Source organism: Rhineura floridana, chromosome 2 (genome assembly GCF_030035675.1).
Source record: "Rhineura floridana isolate rRhiFlo1 chromosome 2, rRhiFlo1.hap2, whole genome shotgun sequence".
NCBI lineage: Eukaryota > Metazoa > Chordata > Lepidosauria > Squamata > Rhineuridae > Rhineura > Rhineura floridana.
Genome location: NC_084481.1, coordinates 142888947 through 142909617, shown reverse-complemented (window position 1 = coordinate 142909617; position 20671 = coordinate 142888947). Strand labels below are relative to the sequence as shown.

At 40.8% G+C, this 20671-nt stretch overlaps 1 protein-coding gene across 7 annotated transcripts in view; it reads left to right on the top strand.

Annotated features, from left to right (window-relative positions):
- Nucleotides 1-20671, top strand: part of SHANK2 (SH3 and multiple ankyrin repeat domains 2) — a 655745-nt gene that overhangs the window by 143643 nt on the left and 491431 nt on the right. For all 7 annotated transcript variants that reach the window (XM_061610714.1, XM_061610713.1, XM_061610715.1 and 4 more), the window contains exon 10: nt 12141-12207. In XM_061610714.1, coding sequence (XP_061466698.1) covers nt 12141-12207 — 67 coding nt within the window. The remainder of the gene's footprint in view (nt 1-12140; nt 12208-20671) is intronic.

Here is a 20671-nt window from a genome sequence, read left to right as displayed (position 1 = left end):
GTTTTCAGTGATCACCAAACAATACCCAGTTTGTATACTTGAATTTTTTCTTCTTGCAAGAGATCTGATAATGGATACCACTTAGAACTTGTGGCATTCTACTGCATTATTATAATCAGTCACAATAGCATTGAGCCCCTTTTACTAGGCACTGTACAATTGCATACAGCTGGGTCTTAGCAGGTTTTAGACTTTATTAAACCATACAATACAAATATATGCTTAATGTGCTTTCTCATATTTCAAAGGAAGAAATGTTTTTCATAAAATCAGCTTTTTCATAATTCCATGGAGCTGTATTGTGCATGAAAATAAACATTAGAACAGAACCAGGAAGAATGGTGAGGATGGAGATTAATTGTGTATTCTTTTTTTCAAGTAGCAAAGTTCTTACCTGAGTGATATTTCATTTTCTTAAAAGTGAAAAGTATGTCTGTCACTTTCCCTTTCCCACACGTTGCTCTTTGCATAATGAACCCCCATTGTAACCTCAGGTGTGAATGATGCTCAGACATTTTTGGTATTCTGGGATATTAGCCATTTGCCCACCATTTTGTAGGCTATATGCAAGTGGAGGAAGTGCAGCCTTGTGTGCTGTCTCAGAGCTTGGAAAAGTTACTTTTTTTGAACTATAACTCCCATCAGCCCAATCCAGTGGCCATGCTGGCCGGGGCTGATGGGAGTTGTAGTTCAAAAAAGTAACTTTTCCAAGCTCTGTCTGTATGATAGCTGTTCAGTGTGGTACTGATGAGCACTATTGTGATGGTGGCTAAACCTGCACTTGGTTTCTGTGTTTGGAATTAGAAGCATCGGTTAAAAGTGTTCCAGATTTCAACGTTGATATTTGTTTTCCATGTAATTCAACAGAAGCCATAGAAAACCAAAATAAAACTACTTGATCATTCTGCCAAAGAAAAATAGTTCCTTCATGGAGTAAAATTACTTTGAATTAAGTCAGGGATGGAGAACATGTGTCCCTCCAAAACCAGCATAGCCAAAAGTCACAGGCCTGGCTATCTCTGTCCAGGAAGGCCTTCTGGAGGGCCATAGGTTCCCTAACTCTGTTACAAAGTAACTATGCGTAGACTTCAAAGGAAATAGGGAGCAATTTACAAAAATAACAGTTTTGGATGTCTGTAATTTCTGCTGTGTGGATTCATTAGGACCAGGTGTGGGTAACCTCTGGCCCTCCAGATGTTTCTGAACTACAACTTCCAGCATCCTGGCCATTGGCCATGCTTGCTGGGGCTGATGGGAATTGCAGTTCAGCAACATCTGGAGGGCCAAAGCTCCTCACACCTAATTTAGTCCATGGTAGGGAACCTCTGGCTCTCTAGATTTTGTTGGACTCCCACCTCCCATCATTGTGAACCAGCATGTTCAGTAGTCTGGGATGATGGGAGTTGTAGTATGTTAACATATGAAAGGCCATAGATTCCTCATGCCTAGATAAAAACTGCAATAGAAGCAGAGCTATTTGTGGGGGCCAGAGCAAAGGGTGGACTGTTGGAAACTGAAGCATAGAAGGGCCTTAGTTTAAAGTGAAAGGCTGTGGAGTTGCAGCATGCCAGGTACAGCAGTGGCACTCTGACCACTGAGGTGATCTAGTGTGGGAGGAAAGGTTAAAATTGGAACCCTATGAACAGCCTCTCTACATGTACTCATGCAGGATGCAGGTTTGTAGCTAAAGTCAACACAACTACTTGCTTCCCACTTGTGAATGAGCCCTGCCACTGATTTAATGGAAGATGGACCAGATTACCAATGCATTGCACTAGCACTATACAGCCACCTGTAATAGAAGCTAAATATATTGTGGCTTTATAGCAGGGATGGGGAAATAGCAGCCTGTGGGCCAGATGTGGGCCGTGGGACTTCCCCATTTAGCTCAGAGCATCCCATCCTTGCCTAACCCCCCCCCCCAGTGTAGCAGTTATGGTTGGAAAAGCCTCCTATTGGAACTAGCAAGAGTTTTCCCCCCCCAAGTCTAATTGCTGCTGGAGTGGAGAGTGTTTTTTGGGATGGATTAATCCTCTCCTCCCTGTGCCTCCCTGTGTTTTGTGACTTCCCATGGCAATTAGGCTTTACGAAGTCTGCTATATGAGTTTTTTCAAGTCTAATTGTTGTGTGTGGTTGATTTTTGGAGAGGGGTCACAGATAGGGAGGTAAGGCTTAACCCTCCCTTTCTAATGCAATGTGACCTCTCCTTGCCAAAAATTGTTCCCCCTGCATGGTAACTAGGATTGAAAACAACCTTCTATTGATGCCAGTGGAAGACTGTTTTTAATCCTAATTGCTGCATGGGAGCCAGTCTTTGTGGATAGTGCAGCTAGAGATGGTACGACTAGCTCTGCTGCCACCACCCCAACTGCAATATCTATGAAGATTAACCCCCACCCCCTTTCCAGCAGTTAGGCTTGAAATGAACTGAAATGCGTTTCTTAAGACTAATTGCTGCTGCAGGGGAGGGGAAGGGAGAGAGAGAGTGTATGTGTATATTCATGCACACATGTAAATATGTGTGTTGTCTGTGTGTGCTACATACATGTCAGGTATGGCCCTACTTGCATTGGCCTCACCCACTTTTATTTTGGCCCTGCCCACCATTGGCATGCAGCCTTGGAAACTCTGCTATGAGGGAACGTGATTTCTTGGCTGAAAAAAGCTTCTCCGACCCTTGTTTACAATGTTCTTTATTTTCTGTATTACATTAATTTATATATGTTCATAGTTGAAAAAATACATTTTTAAAAATTAAAATGGCTGAAATCTGTGTTGCATAGTGATTGTGGCAGAGAATCTTCTGACACGGATTGGCTGAACTGGTATGATTACTGCCTCTGAGTACCACTTATTGAGTATCCCAAGTGGGGAGAGCAGTGTTGCATTTGGACTTGCTTGCATAGTTCTCATAGGCATTTGGTTGGCCACTGTGACAGTAGGATGTTGGACTGAATGGGCCTTTGGTCTGATCTAACTGAATGTTGGAAGATTCAGGACAGACAAAAGGAAGTACTTCTTTACTCAGCGCATAGTCAAACTATGGGATATGCTCCCACAAGAGGCAGTAATGGCCACCAGCTTGGATGGCTTTAAAAGAAGATTAGACAAATTCATGGAGGATAAGGCTATCAATGGCTACTGGCCATGATGGCTATGCTGCGCCACCATAGTCAGAGGCAGTATCCTTCTGAAAACCAGCTGCCAGGACCTGCAGGAGGGGAGAGTGCTCTTGCATTCAGATCCTCTTGTGGGCTTCCCATGGGTATCTGGTTGCCCACTGTGAGAACAGGATGCTAGACTTGATGGGCCACTGGCCTGATCCAGCAGGCTCTTCTTAGGTTCTTAAAGAAACTACCAGAATGTTGGCAGTCCACCTTCTGTGAAGTAAGGGAAAGCAACATCTTTGCTTGGGATTTTATTCCATGTACATCCCTCCACCCGCAGAGAGAGTGGGCTTGGCCCTCTGGCCATACCTACAACACATTAAGGCTTAGAAAGGGAGCCTTATTCACACATAGCACTCTGTTGAGTTTGGGAACCCATTTCAGTAATGCTAAATGCAATACATGGCAATCCAGCAGGCACATAAGGATTGGGAGGTGTGCCTCACATATTCATTGAGAAATAAGTACCTAAGAGGAGGCTTGAATTTGGACAGAGTGGATCAGAGACTGAGGAAATGAAACAGAGGGCTCTGAGGAAACCTCACAGTGATGTTACTATTTATTTATTTAGTTTATATCCCCCTTTCCTCCCAGAAGGAGCCCAGGGTGGCTAGTATGGTCAGTATGTGGTGGGGCATATGGAGAGATTGGAATGCTAAGAAGGCAGGCCAAGAGACAGATGTGCTTAACGAGGTGGGACAAGGTAGGGAGCAGACTGAAAAACATAGGTGGAAATATGGAGTTAAAGAACATTAATTTGATCTAAGTAGCCAATTATCTGGTTGCAGGTTTCTGGCATTCTAGACATAATTAAATTACTAAGGAATGTAGGCTTTTCCAAATGCCTCTGCAAGTTGCATAGATAATGAATCAATCATGTTAAAATATTACATTTTTAATTATACTTAATACTTGTTCGTGTTTTGTCATAAAGTATGGAAATATTTTCACCTTTTTTGCCATTACATTACATCTTGACACCCTACTGCAGCCACATTCAAATAAATTATATTGAGACTGACAATTCCTTTGGAAATGAGCTTCCGTGAAGCTCAGAAGGGAACTATTACTGTTCTTCCATTTTAATGTTTGAGCAGTATTAATAAAATGGCTCTCTTTGAAGTTATAAAACATATTTACCATTTTTATGGCGATTTACTACCTCAGATAAAAAATTCTGTCATCTCAATAATGTCTCATATTTAATAGCTGTACCTCTTCAGTGTTTGAGTTCTGAGTGTAAAGAATGAGACCCTGTTTTGCTTAAAATAAATTGTTGTCATTGGATAAGCATAAGGTGATGAAGAGCCCCTACCCCTTATCTGTAAATGAACATCACAGTACTTGAACTTGTGTGAATGAAGTCTGCCAAAAATAGCCTGAATTAAAAGAGATTATTTTTCAAAGCTCCATTCCTACAGAGCTTGCAGCCCACAAAAAATCATGATATATTTCTTAAAATTATGGTACATTCATTGCTAAAGGACAGGTTCAGAGAGACATATTGATTAGCTGCTTACCTTATTGAGGTTAATGAATGTATTTATGGAATAGAGACCTATTTTGCTTGACGGTGTATAACACTAACATAACAATGGGGGAAACAATGATGATTTCAGTTGCAGTGGGTAGTTCGTTTGATCTGTACCTTAGTACACTGCTTGATGTTTATCAGTGAATTAACTACACAACACTATAGGAAATGGTTCACATTAAAAATGGAGCATTTAACTCTTGACCATGAACCCAGTATCTGGCTGACAGGTTTTGGTTTTTAATATCTGTGAATGCAATGCTCTTCTTTAACTCATAGTTAAAAAGTGACAAGTCAATTGAGAGTTCCTTGAATAAGTTTTTGAGATGAAGCGGACTGGACACATAGAAGGTTAGCACATATTCTCAACCAGCTGGTTGAAATAATTATACCCCCTATCATTTCTCATTTACTAAATCAAAGTTGATGTCAGAATCCACTCAAAAATTACTGTGCATTAACATTTTTCCAGGTTCCCCTTACTCTTGGGCAGTGAACCTAAGGACATAACAACAGCCCTGCTGGATCAGATCAGGGACCTCTCTAGCCCAGGATTTCCCTCAGCAGCCAATCAGATGCCTATGGAAAGCCCACAAGCAGGGCATGAGGGCAATAGCTCTCTCCCACTGTTTTCCCCATGCTGCCTCTTATCCTGAAAGTAGCATGATTATAAGTAAAAAGTATTATACTCAGTATTCCAAGTATGGTCGCACCATAGACTTATATAACCACATTATGATCTTGGCAGTTTTTATTTTTGATCCTTTTTGTATTGATTCCTAACATGGAATTTGCCTTTTTCACAGTTGCTGCATTCTGGATCAATGTTTTCATTGAGCTACATACCATAACCCCAAGATCTCTTCCCTGGCCGGTCATTGCCAGTCCAGGGTGGTATCCAACTAATATGTCCCATCAGCACAAGGATTCCTACTTGTGACATTGGACTTTTCCCCTTCTCCTCCCCATAGGGGGCCTGCTCCCTCCCCAAATCTGTTCTGGAGGGTTGGGGAAACTGCTAGAGCAAATGTAGGGGTGTGGGGGAGAGGAGAGGGGGGGAAAATTTAAATCCTTGTGCTGACAGGACCTTGACTTAATGAACTTGGTGAGTTCCATAGTCCCATGGGTAAGGTCACAAACTCATATAACCCATCTGGTGTACTGAAGGCAGTTTTGGCTCTGGATTGCTCGTCTAGTTCCATTTGCCAAAATCCTTTACAGAGGTCTAACACAGAGATAATGGTTGCTGCCCCCAATAACTCTAACATTGCGTCTACCCTAGGCATAGGATACGCATCTGGGACAGTAATTTTATTGATTAGCCGATAATCAATGCAAAACCTTGTCGTTCCATCTTTTTTCGGAACCAGGACAATACTTGAGGCCCAGGGACTGATGGATTCCCTGATCGCTCCTAATTCCAGCATATCTTCCACCTCCTTTTTGATCTCATTCAAAACTTTCTCATTCACACGGTACAGAACAGATCTGATTGGGGCATGATCTCCAGTATCAATGGAATGTATAACTATACTGGTTCGGCCAGGTTTGTTGCTAAAGAGATTCCTATAGGTTTTCAAAACTCTCAGAATCTCCTCTTTTACTTCCTCCTTCACCTCCTCTGACCATTCCACTTGATCTACCCCTCCTTTGTCTTTGCTTTCCTGTACCAAATCTGGAAGTTCAGGCCCACTTCCCTCAGGGAATAAGGTAACTTGCAACACCTGTGCATCCCTGGTATGGTAAGGCTTCAACATATTTACATGAACCACTTTGCTTTTGTTTAATTGGTCTGTGGTAATTACATACGTCACTGTGTCAAGCCTTTCTCTGATGGTATATGGTCCTTCCCAGTTAGCCTGTAATTTGTCATGTTTCCTGGGTATGAACGCCATAACCATATCTCCCACATCATACACACGTTCCCTGGCTGTTCTGTCATACCAGTAACGTTGCTTCTCCTGTGCTTGACTCAAATTCTTTTCCACCACCTCCATCACTGATGTTACTTTATTGCGGAATTCCAATACAAAATCTACTACAGATGTTTTGTACTCTCCCAGGGTTCCTTCCCATGAATTTTTTAATAGTTCCAAAGGTCCCCTCACTTTTCTAGTGAACATGAGTTCAAAGGGTGAGAAGCCTGTTGACTCCTGAGGGACTTCTCTGTATGCAAATAAGAAGCATCCCAACCGTTCATCCCAGTCTTGTGGGTGATCTTGAACATAGCTTCTGATCATGCCCTTCAAAACGCCATTGAATCTCTCTGTTAACCCATTAGTGGCGGGATGGTAAGTAGTGGTCTTTAGATGTTTTAGACCACAACATTTCCACATACATTGCATCACTTCTCCCATGAATACACTGCCTTGATCCGTCAGCACTTCATGAGGGAAACCCAGCCTCATAAAGATTTTTAATAAAGCCTCTGCCACTACAGGGGCTTCCACGGATCTTAGTGCTTCTGCGTCTGGGTACCTGGTGGCAAAATCCACCACCACCAATAGATATTTCTTGCCATGCCTTGTGGGTTTGGAAAAAGGGCCCACCAAATCTATTCCCACTCTATAAAAGGGTTGTCCAATTATAGGAAGGGGCTTTAAGGGTGCCTTAGTCTTTACTCCACTTTTTCCCACCTTTTGGCATATTCCACAAGATAGACAATGTTGTTTTACATCTTTGGAGATGTTTGGCCAATAATAGTGTGCAGCCAATCTCCTCTTGGTCTTTTTTATTCCCAGATGTCCTGCACATGGGACATCGTGGGCTACCTCTAGCAATCTGGTTCTGTATTTGCTAGGTACTATTAATTGCTTCACTGGTTCACATTCATCCTTTCTCTCAGTAGGCATCCACAGTCTATATAAAATCCCATTCTCACACACAACTTGATTCCTCAGTTTGTCAGTGAAAGGAATCTGTTGGGTCAGAGCTTGTTCCTTTATCTGCTTCAAACTTATATCTTTTTGCAGCTCTTCCCTGAATTGATCTGCCTCATCATTATCAGAGACCACTTGATACAGTTTGTCTCCTTCAGCAGGCCTGCTAGTGGTTGCTATGGTGACCTGAGGCTGGTTAACAGATTCCAACCTGTTTGTTTCAGCCCCCCTTAATATGGCTTCTTTTTCTCTGCCAATTTGCTGTCTGGTCACTACATAGATCTTTCCTTGGGCGCCCATTACATCTCTTCCCAGTATTACTGGTTCTTGTTGCTGGGCATTAATGCCTACTTTATATCGGCCCTCTCGGCCTCTCCAAGTCATATCCACCAGGGCCACAGGCAAACTTTCTGGTTGACCCCTCACTCCTTGGATAGTCACAGTTTCCTGAGGTAATATTACCTCAGATTTTATTAAATCTGGCCTCAGTAATGTCTGAGCAGCACCAGTATCAAGCAATGCCCAATAATTTGCCCCTTGTACACTCACTTCCTCTCTCAGACTTGAATCAAGGTCTGTTACTTCTGTCCAGTTCTGGCAGAACTGAACCTTTTTCGCTGTTTCTAAAGCCTTGGGCTCTGTTTTCACTGCCCTTGTCTGAGCAGGATTACTAATGGGGTTGGCAACCTCACATTGAAAATGTAGGTGCCCCGGTCTACCACATTTGTAGCATAGTTTCTCCTCACTTTTAGGGTACACAGATCCACTCTGGGGTGTCCTGTGCCCTTCAGATTTTACTGGAGGACTCACTCGCTGTGGTACCACATCCCTTCTGCCAGCATTATATGGTCTGGGTTTAAAATCTCTAGATGTTTTCCCCACCCAGCCAGTTCTGTTGGAGGCGAAGTGATCCGCCATCTCTGCGGCCTCCTGCACCGATGTAGGGGAACGGTCTTTGACCAGGAGCCTTATTTCTGGTGGTAACTGATGGTATAATTGATCCAATATCATGAGGTTTTTCACCTCCTCCACAGACTGAGCTTTTGCACTTGTCAGCCATTTCCCAAATATGTCCATCAGTTTTGCCCCCAGCTCCACGAAACACCTCCCTGTCTGTATCTGGCAATTTCTGAAAAGCTTTCTAAAATAATCAGGCCCCAGTCTGAATCTTTTAAACACTGCTTCTTTGAATTCAGCATATAATATTGGTATACCTCAGCCAATTCCCCTTTAATCAGGTTTGATAAATACTGCTTGTATTTATCTTCAGGTAGCCCCCACAACTGAGCTGCTTTTTCAAAGGTGCTGAGGTAAATTTGAGGATCTTGACCAGGCTCATAGACAGCAAAGTCCTTTGGAGTAATTTTTATTTTTGCTCCATCTCTCTCCTTTCTTGTTTCATCAGAATGAAACTCCTCTCTTTCAAATTTTAACTTTTCTACTTGTAATTCGGCATCCACTGCTCGTTGCTTCTCCCTCTCCTCAAACCCCAATCTCATTCTCTCAATTTCCAACTCCCTCTGTTTTTCCTTCTCTGCACCTTCCATCCTCAATCTCTCAGCTTCCAACTCCCTCTGCTTGTCTTTTTCCTCAGCCTCCATCCTCAATCTCTCAGCTTCCAACTCTCTCTGTTTTTCCTTCTCTGCACCTTCCATCCTCAATCTCTCAGTTTCCATCTTCAACTTCTCTCTCAAGTACTCTATATAAGCGGGATTGCTTAAATATATTTAAGGCACGCTCAGGTTGAGTAATTTGGGAACTATATTAACAGATGTGTTATTGGTTTCTGGTTTAAAATATAACATTCTATCAGTAAGAAAATTGGCTCAAATAGGTTGTAAAGTTACATTTGAAGGGGATAGATGTTTTGTGAGAAAAGATGGTGAAATATGCATGCAAGGGAAATTACAGAACCAAATGTTTATGGTTGAGTGCAATCTTGATAAACCCACGTGTGCCTGGATAGGAGTTACTAAAGATAAACATGATAATTGTTTACATGAATGGCACAGAAAATTAATACACGCACATTTCGAAAAGGTACAAAACACCCCAAAGCATAGTCAAGATTTGAAATTAATGCATTGTGAGCATGTGGATGAGTGTGAAGTATGCTATAAAACAAAAATGACTGTGACTCCGGTAAATAAGAGATGTGAAAGCACGACCACTGAACCCTATCAGCTCATACATGTGGATTTGGCTGGACCTTTCCAGTGCTCAAAAGGTGGAGCAAGGTTTTATTTAGTGATTGTGGATGACTTCTCCAGATTTACACATGTGTTCTTATTGAAAAAGAAAAGTGAAGCAGAAGAGAAATTGAAGGCATTTATACAGAGGACAGAGACACAATATGGGGTTGTTATCAAGAATATCAAATCAGATCAAGGTGGGGAATTTACCAGTAATTCATTTAAAACATATTTGGAAAAGAAGGGAATAATACAGAGTCTCACTGCTCCCTTCAGCCCATCCTCCAACGGAACTGCAGAGAGGAGGAACCGGTCATTGCAGGATTCAATGAGAGCCATGCTAGCAGATGCAGATATGAATAACACTTATTGGGGTGAATGTATTCTGTACACTGTTTATATTCAGAACCGTCTCATGCACAGAACAATAGGCATGTCTCCCTATGAGAAACTGACTGGAAGAAAACCCAGGGTGAAACACATAGAACCTTTTGGGGCAAAATGCTGGGTACATGGTGCAAAACAGAAAAGGCATGGTAAATTAGGCTCAAGAGCTCAGGCAGGATGCATTTTGGGATTTCAGAATTCATATTATAGAGTTTGGTTGCCTGAGAAACAACAAGTAGTGTTAAGCAGAAGCATAAAGGTGATAGATAAACCTTGGAGAGAGAGTCAAACAGTTATCCTAGATAGTGCAAGCAAGCAGGAAGCAGCAGATGTTCCTTTTGGGCAGCAAATTCCATTAAGAACTGCATTGACTGATCTAATACACGGTGGCAAACGTACTGTAAAAAGGCTGAGAAGTGAAGACATGGCAATGCAAGATACAGAAATGCCAAGTACCAGTGCAGGAACAGGTGCAGGTCCAAGTAAAATTGAAAGTGAGGAAGAAATGGAAATAGATAATGTTAGGAGATCAGAAAGAAAAACGAAAGGTCAACCACCTCAGAGATTCACATTTAATGTTACACAACAGAATAATGAAACAGATAAATATCCAGTAGAATGGGAAAAAGAAGGACCAATAGATAAAGAAACAATGGATCTCATGTGGAAGTTTTGTATTGAGGAATGAAATATAAATGTATTATCAAATAAAAGTGAACAAAAATGACTCTGTAAAACCTGTGTGAATAAAGAAATAAAGAAACAAGAACTGAACGGAAAATGTAAATAGAAACTGTAAGAAAACAAACCATGTACTGATATGTATTGTAATGAAAAGTTAATATTGTAGAAATGTAATAATGAACAATGAAGTTTTGTAATCTGTGAGTCTCAGGTGGGGGCTGTTGGTCAGTGAAGCATGCTGTGAGACTCACAGACAGGGTTTTGTAGCAAAGAGAGTGAAACCTGAAGCAGAAGGGTTAAGCTGTGAGAACAGAGTGCCAGGTTTGCCAAGGTCAGTAGCTGGCTGGGAAGCCTGATAAGGTGGGATGCTTGGAAAAGCTCAGTGTGGGGGAAACGTCGTCTGTGGAGAGAACTGTGTCTAATGTCTTTGCCTAGTAAAGACTCTTACAAGAAACTTGCCTGGCCTGGCTTATTCCTGTTCTATGCGACTCTTGGATTCCATCCTTGTATGATCTATGCACGCACACGCCAACATTTTCTGCCATATGACAAACCACTTTTTGAAACTGAATGCTTTGTGATATGCCTGAAAAGGGAAACAAGCAAAAAAGTCCCATGGTGCATACTTAAAGGAGGTCGTTGTATCCCAGTACAGCACATTCAGCCATATCACATTTTCATAAAATGAAAATCTGAATTCTCAAGAGATTTATATATTCCTTTATTTTGGTGACAACTTGTGCCTATTTTCTGCTAGACATTCTTTTTAAAATCAAAGATCAAAATTTGCAACAAGTGTTTTAGACTATGAAAATATAAAGTTGTGTTTGAGATCTTCATGAATTTCTGCAAATTCTTAATAAGGTGTCCTTCTCCAGTGAATTTTCTCTTATGTTGCTTCTGTATTCTAGTCCATTACTTGCATGTCTGTTGATGGAAGAATATGTCAATGTTTGGATGTGTTTTTGCCAAATGTATTTCTGCTGATTCTGTGGCCAACAGAAGCAAATTATTTCTATGAATCACCATTGGACGACCTGAGTTCTATGATGTTAAAATACATGTTTATGGAAATTCAAAGCATCTGTTTTATACGCAATATGAAGATGAGATACCAAAAAGTAAACAATAAAGAGGATCAAAGATGTGATATTGAAAAAGTATCTACTTGATGTTTGTCTTTATTTGTTACTAGAACTTGCATAACATAAGATGTAAGTTTTAACACTAAAATATTAAATGAAACCTAAAATATTACATTAAATGGAAAATATTAAATGGTTCTCTCATCTTTCAGGTGGCAATAATTGCTGGAAATTTTGAGCTTGCTGAATATATCAAGAATCACAAGGAAACTGATATAGGTATGTAAGATACATATCAGCATGTAAACTAGGATGTTAACATGAAATTTAAAAGTTACTGCAATTATAAGTGAAGAACCTACATACATAATGTAGCTAATTGTCATCTTGTGAAGATAATCCATTATTTCCATTTTGTAAAATTTGGAGGAACAATGGGCAATATCCAACATTAATCATACTCAAGAGTCAGACCCACTGGAAAAAAATGACTTGTCTATTGTTTTAATGAATCTACTCTGAGTAGGACTAAAGTTGGATATCACCTAATATTAATAATATATGATTTTGAATTAATGCTGTTTGGAACCAACCTACTTCCTTCTCCTATAGAATCAGCAGCTGAAATATAATCTGGGGAGATGCTCTCCTATATTCCATCTTTTAAGGAGTGTTGTAGAGTATGGGCATGAGTTAGAACCTTTCTGTTGATGTCACACTGAAGCTTTGGGATGCCCTCCCTAGATAAGCTTGCTTTGCTCAGTCTTTACTGTGTTTTAGGAGGGAAATTGTTGCAACTTCTTGTTGTTGTTTCACTATAAGAACTTAAGAAGAGCCTGCTAGATCATGCCAGAGGCCCATCTAGTCCAGCATCCAGTTTTCACAGTGGCCTACCGTATGCCTATGGGAATCCCAGAAGCAGGACATGAGTGCAAGAGCACTCTCCCTTCCTGCGGTTTCCAGCAACTGGTATGCAGAAACATATTGCCTCTGACCATGGAGGAAGAATATAGCCATCATGGCTAGTAGCCACTGATAACCTTATCCTCCATTAATTTCTCCTCAGTCAGACCTCTGCAGCTGTTTCCTTGTCTAATGCTGCTACTGTTACAGGAATTGTCTAATATATAGTTATGTGCTTGTGGAGCTGACGTTATGAGTGTGCGCTTGGTGTAAGGAGCTTTGGGCTCTGAGGGAACATTCACTCCCTTAAAGCCATGGTACCTGACCTAGATGCTAAAAGGGCAGAAAGTTATGTAGATGAGACCTTTACGAACAACATTAGAGAGCTGCTCCTGGGCTGACAGCCATACTGGGAGCTAGAATTAGTATTCATATTAGATTTATTAGTCACTTGTTATCCGAAGGTCTCCAAGCGACTTACAACACTGTTAAAAACAAAAACAAATGCATTAAGAAAGGGATACAAAATACATTCTAGTATTATACAGCCACAAGAGTGGCTGTATACTATAGTCAGTAGGGATTTTTCGCGTTCTACCATGTTAAATGAAAATACCACCCTCACCCCTTTCTGGTGCTTTGTATAGTCCCAATTCAAAACAAAAACTTACATGTCTTATACTGTTGGATTCAGAATCGCTTGCTCTACAACTCTGGAAGTTTTCTTGGTGATACACAGCCCCCCCACGGAGAATCCACAGGTTAAAGTGAAAAACGGGAGGGAAAAAAACTAGAAGCCGTTTGGAATTTTTTTTTAGAATTGTAATGCCCTTACACTAATCTTTGGTTTGACCTCACTTGGAATACTGCATACTGAGGACTAAATCTCAGAAACACCTCATGAACATTAAGCAGGCAGCTTCATTATACTGTTTTAGATGCTTGCTAAAAATTATTTCAGCAAGGCTACCAAGGCATATAATTTAGCTTGGTATCCTCATCTTTAATTTTTTCCTGATTTCATCTGTACATTATCAGTGGAGAGAAGTTTTTTCCCTATCTCATAAGGGCAGGCAGGTGATTCAGGCCAGGTAAAAGGAAGCACTTGTTTACATTTTTTAAGAAATTCACTGCCACACAATATGAGAAGCACATCTTTAAAAGGGGTTCAAGACATATCAATGGAGGATCAGTCTTTTAATGGTCACTAGTCATGGTGTCTATATGCAATCTTCAGGTTTAAAGGAAACATGCTTTTTAGTTCCAGTTGCAGACTAACAATGGGAGAGGGCTATTGTCTTCATGCCCTGCTTGAGGGCTTCTTAGAGACATCTGATTAGCCGCAGTGGGAAAAGGGATGTTGGACTTTATAACTTCGGTTTGACCTAGCAGAGCTCTGATGTTATTTTAGGTTTTGTAATTGTAAAATTACTGCTTTTAAAATAGCCTTTCTTATACTTTTAAAGCTTTGCATGTTGCCTTGAGCACTTAGACTTAGCAGGAGTTCCCAAACTGTAGTTCCTGGACCACCAGTGGTGCTTGAGCCCCATTCAGGTGGTCCACATCATGTCTGTGGATATGTCATCAAAGCCAGGACATGGCACATCCTTTGCATTAAATATTCATATTGATTTTTAATTGCATTTGTATTGCTTTTATTTCTTAAATATTGTATTTTATACAATAAAATACAATATATAAGAAGTAAGAGAATCAATAAAATATAGTTAAGATGATACAGCATCTAGCACAGCTCACTACAATTGCTACAAAAGACCAAAAATATCATTAAGTGGTCCTCCAAGTCCCTCAGCAATTTTCAAGTGGTCATGGGGAGAAATGTTTGGGAACCACTGGATTATTGGATGCACACCAACACATAAATAAATAAATACATAGTTTTGCAATACTATATGCCCCCTTTGCAAGATAATGAATGAATATTTAAAAACTCACTGTGGCCATAGTCAGCTGCCAAGATTCAAAACCATTTTCAGTTTTTGAAGGCCTCTGTATATGCAAAGAGCTTTCAGTTTAATTTAAAATTAAAGGTATTTTAGGTATATTAGGACTGTGGAATATCCTACTTTAACAAAGGTTTAATAGAGCTTAGTGTATGTCAACTAGGAACACATTTGACATGAAGAGCCCAATGCAATGTGTAAACTTAAGTAATAAGCCTGTGTCCCATACAGTGAAGTATTAAATGCATCACATTTTTAAATATGTTCATTTTCATGTGGGCAATCAGAGATAATTTCAGTGTGGAAGATAGATTCGACATGTATTAGTCTTTTTTTTGGAGGGGTAGGTAAATTTTAAAACTTTCAGGGTGGTTCTTTCTTTTAAAGAAGAGGTATTCAAGGGTTTTTCTTATTTTTTAAGCAAACAAGCAAGGAAGCTTTTCCACCAGCGGGGCTGTCATCTTTTCTCCCAATAATGCTCCTGGGAATGGCACCATGTCATGATGTAGCTTGTTCCCAGAGGGATTCTGTCTCAGGAACACAGTGTGGCTGAAATCAGTTGAGCTGCTGAGGCCTCTGTGTGTGTGTGTGTTGGTGTGTAGAGAGGATTTTTTAAAAAGGAACAAAACAAAACTTGGCTATATGGCCATTTAGGGGAATTTTTCAGAGGACAGGGAGCGACTGCAAAGTAAATACTCCAAATAAATTAACAAAAAACCATACATTACAAGCAAGATTTGTTCTTGACTACATCTTGTGATTAGTGAGGAGAAAGCATAAACCACAAGTCCTATTTCAGATGACCTGCTAAGCCAAACCTGGCTTTAGTGCAGTGCAGCAGCAAAAACGTCTGGGGAGGAACAAACGTCCTGTGAATTCCTGTCTGGCATCCCACACATTCATGTAGTTTATTATTATTATTATTGTTGTTGTTGTTGTTGTTGTTGTTGTCTTTATTTATACCCCACCATTTCCCCAAAACTGGAACTCATGGCAGCTTCCAGATAAAAAATACATATAATTAAAAACATACAAAGTCTACATTAAAATAAGATTAAACTATTTCCAATATTAAAACCATACACACATATAGCTAAAAGAGTTCAGACTAGTTTAAAAATAATATAATAGACATTAGCAATGGAGCACCCTTCAAACTCAACCACTGAGTTACTTTGCAAGCATTACCCATCTTCCCTCAGCTGTGACCCTTTTAATATAAGTATGAAAATAATGGACATCATCTGCATTGGCAGGGTAATTTTTAAAATGTTTGCAAACTCATGGGGAGGAACCCACATTTTTGTATGAAATAAAATCAGAGTTAGCTAGATAACTCCTGTCTTTGCTGCTACCTTTTGTGTTGGGTTCAGCTGATACACTTCTGCCCAGTCACAGCTACAATAACATTCTGGATATTTGAATGCTTTCTATGGGATAGCACTCACCTTCACTAGGGAAGACCAAAAGAAAATGCTTAGAAATGAACCAGGAAGTTCCTTCTCTCAAGTTCACAATGGGTGTGTCACTCTAAATTTATCTTTGACTAATTGGCTACACATGCTTTCTGAAATGTATTTTATTGGTATTACTTCATTTTTGACTGAAAACACTGAAAGGTCAGTTTTTCACAAAACAGAATAGTGTGCATTTTGCCTCATATTTTATAGAGAGTTACAAGGTGTAGAATGTTAAAAAAATGAAAGCTGGGAATCTGGAGATAATGTCTCATCCAGGAGTGGGGTTCATGTTTGCCATTATTATCTTTAAAAATAAATCCCCTCCCCCAAATTCTTAAAATCCCCCCTCTAGTCATCAAGTATCCTTTGTCCACTGTGTTAGGGGGAGTGAATAATTCCATGAAAGGGGAGGGGGAATATTCAGCACACTATAGCTTTTCTCTGTGTTGAATTTCTTCTCTTAAATAGTTTAAAATTATTAATTAACTTAGTAGATAGAGGCAATAAAACAAAAACACCAATAGATAGATTTGAATAGGAAGCTAAGATCACTGGAGCCTTGCAGAATATGAATTTCAACTATTTGCTAACACTAACAAATTACGTTTCAAGGCCATGGTTGTATATTCATCTGGGAGTAAGTCTCATTGAACTCTTCCCACTGAAGAGGTCCCATTTTACCTCCCCACTGATGTGCATCTTGATTCAACTTATATTCTTTTAGATGCCTGATAAAAATCCACCTTTTTTGTTTGGCTTTTAGAGGCTGATGAGTTATTTTTATGATCTTAATTATGTAACTTGAGAATTATTTTAATATTTTTGTTTATTATGTATTATGTTTTTATATTTTTATAAACCACAGTGTGACCATTTTTGATGATGGATGATATATAAATATCTTAATACATAAAGTAAATGTAGCTCCTTTCTGAGTAGGCCTGTATAGGATTGCACTGTTACAATTCAACTATTTTGTTTTCCTTTTGATAGATTTCCCTTCCTGTATTTTTTTTTATTCATTCATTAATTACAATTACATCCCACCTTTCCACCAAATTGTGCTCAAATTGGCTAACAATGTTACAAATAAAATATAATAAATATATTAAAATATAATAAACAGCAATTAAAAATGGCAGGTAAAACATCAACAAAAATAACCAGTTAAAACTAATTTCAACATATGTAAAAGTCAGTTATGAGCTAATGGCCCTATCTAAATGTAAATGTCTGCCTAGTGGAGGAATGTCATTAGAGATGGGGCTAGCTGGGCCTCCCTTGGTGAGATGTTCCAGAGTGTGGAAGCAGCCATTGAGAAGGCCCTTTCTTGAGTTCTGCCAAATGTGCTTCAGATGTTAGCAGAACAGATATAAAGACCTCTCCAGGATCATAAAACCAGGGTAGGCACTTATGGGAGAATGTGATCTTTCAGGTGACCTGATCCCAAACCATGCAGGCCATTGTATTTCATAACCAGAACTTTTAATTGTGCCTGGAACACCTCCTTAACACCTACTAACAATTATCTTCAATTAGTCTTGCATCATAGTCTGTATATTGTTGGATTGGTTTGTAATTGGGTGGTAACCCAAGAACAATATGGCTTACTCACATTTTTTTTAGAAACATTGTGTCAAAAAACCCTCAACTCTGAAGTGTAGCAGTTTTTCATACTAAACATTTGTGCCAATCTACGATACCAGAGTAAACATAAGGGCACTGGATTCAGCTAAGAGCCGAACCCTGAGCCAAATTGGGCCTATTCAGAGGTACTCGGGCGTTGGACAAGTAAGGTTCAGGCAGCTACAGATCACTACATGCCCCAGAGCAATTTGTGGCTGTCAGGGGGAAGGGCATCAGGCAAGGAGAGCCAGGCAGGGTAGGAAAACCCCATGAAAAGGCCAAGACTTACCTCAGATTGCAGGCTGTGTCCTGTGCAAACCCACTAAAGTAAGACATGAATGCAGAGGTATGTTTTTCTTTAGTAGATTTAATAGAAAGTTTCAGTTCAGAGTGCTTCATGAATCAGCTTACAGGTTACACAGAATTCAGCATCTTTACTAGAAGTAACTAGACACAACTGTACTGCGCTAAGATGTTGTCACCAGGGGTGTAGTCATCCAGGGTCTTGGGGGATCTTAAGACCACTTACTTTTTGTGGATCTTAGACCATTTACTTAGACCCTTTCAGCAGGGTCCCTATGTCTCCAGGATCCTACGAGCCAGTTAGTATGAAAGGGAAGTGTGTGAGCCACTGAGAAAAGTCTTCTAACACGTTTCTTTGTCCTTTCCTGCTGATTGGAGCCAATTAGAGTGAAAGGAGTTGAGTCAGTCACTGAGAAGACTCTTCTCAGTAGCAAACATTCTTCCTTTATGCTTATGCGAGCAGTGAGAATGAGGAGGAGGGTGACTGTCCATCCTTATTTAAGTAAGGTGACTAGTTGCTGTGTCAACCAGTAGTGTAGTGGCAAATTCAGAAGTGCAGGGCCCCTTCATGTTAGTCATAGCCACACCCCTCCCCCCATTGCTGCTGAGATGAGAATGAGATCCTTGTTAAATGGTTTCTGCCATAACAGTCCATTAATGAGGCAGTCATGTTGGAGAAGGCAGTGATGAACCGTCTGTAGTAATTGGTGAACCCCAGAAATAGCTACAGGTCCATTTAGTTTTGGGGAGGTGCCAGGAGAGCATGCAATGTATCTTCCCCAGGTCAGTCTCCACCCCTGCTGGAGTAATTCGATAGCCTAGAAAGTCCAGTGGTTGAATCAAACCCACACATCTCCAACTTGGCATATAGGTGATGCTGTCTCAGTCTCTGCAACACAGCCCTCATATGCACCCCGTGCTGCTCAAGGGAATCAGAGTAAATGAGTATGTCATCTAAATAAACAATCACAAAGTGATCTAGGTAGTGTCAAAAGATGTCATTCATAAAATACTGGGAGACTGCTGGATCATTTGATAATCCAAAGGGCATTACCAGGTACCCAATATGGCCATATTGCGTCTTGAAAGCTTCTTTCCACTCATCCCCTTCCCAGATCCTGACGAGGTTAGAGGCTCCATGCAGGTCCAGTTTGGTAAAGATTTTTGCTGTTTGCAGCTGCTCCAGCAACTCGTTGATAAGGGGGAGTGGGTAGCTATTAGGCATGGTAATTTTATTCAGCTTCCTGTAATCATGGCAGGGATAGAGTTCTCTGCTCTTTTTCTTGATGAAAGCGAGGAGGTTCTGGCTGGGGATTTTGATGGTTGAATGAACCCCTGCTTCAAGTTGACATCGAGGAAGTCCCTTAAAGCAGCCAACTCTGCTTCAGACATCGAGTAGGTCAGAGGAAGGCCGGTGCCCTCAGGAGCAAGACAATGGCACAGTCATAAGGTCTATGGAGGGGCAGCTGGTCTTGTCAAACATGTCCCAGTAGTCCCAGTACTTCACTGGTAGGGAAGGTGGCACAGAAGGAGGCGGAGGAGCTACTGCCACCACAGCTGTAGCTTTGGCAGGCTGGCAGTGCCATTTGCAATAGTCCAATTGGAACGCCACAGATGCTTCCCCCCAGGAGATTGTAGGATCATGTTGCGTCAGCCAGGTCATCCCCAGGACCACTGAGAAATGTGGTAAGGTGGCAAGGTAGAAAGATAGCTGTTTAAGATGCCCAGGCAGCTCCACTTGCAGTCCTACGGTCACCTCTGTGATTACCCCAGAAGTTAAGGGCCATCTATCAATGGTCTCCACTGCTAGAGGTGCTTCTACTGTAGTGATGGGAATGTTGTGTTGCTTTGCAAAGCCCAAGTCCATAAAGTTGCTGGATGCCCCCAAATCCACCATAGCATGTACTTGGATGCATTGTTCCAAAAGAAGACCCAGGTGGATTAGCAGGTGTAAAGCTGGCTTTGATGGGGTGGGAACGTCATGAGATCCTTGGCTTACAGTCGATCCCAGTTAGTGGACCTCTAGAAGAACTGGGATTTGTAGTTTTCCTGCATGGGAGCTTTCTGCGATTTGGAAGGGCAGGCTTTCATGAGGTGCCCCACCTTTCTGCAGTATAGGCACAGCTGTTCTCAGCAACCCTTCTCTTTCTCCTCCTCTGTCAGATGTAGCCACACCCCTCCAGTCTACATGGGGTCCTCCTCTGAGTGGAGGTTCTCACACTGGGAGAAAAGCATATGCGGGGTAGAGGTATGGGAGGTAATGGCCAAGATGAGGAAGTCCTGCACTCCATGCAAAGACCTTCAAGTCATAAAATCATAGAATAGTAGAGTTGGAAGGGGCCTATAAGGACATCAAGTCCAACCCCCTGCTTAATGCAGGAATCCAAATCAAAGCATTCCCGACAGGTGGCTGTCCAGCTGCCTCTTGAATGCCTCCAGTGTCGGAGAGCCCACTACTTCTCTAGGTAATTGGTTCCATTGTCATAT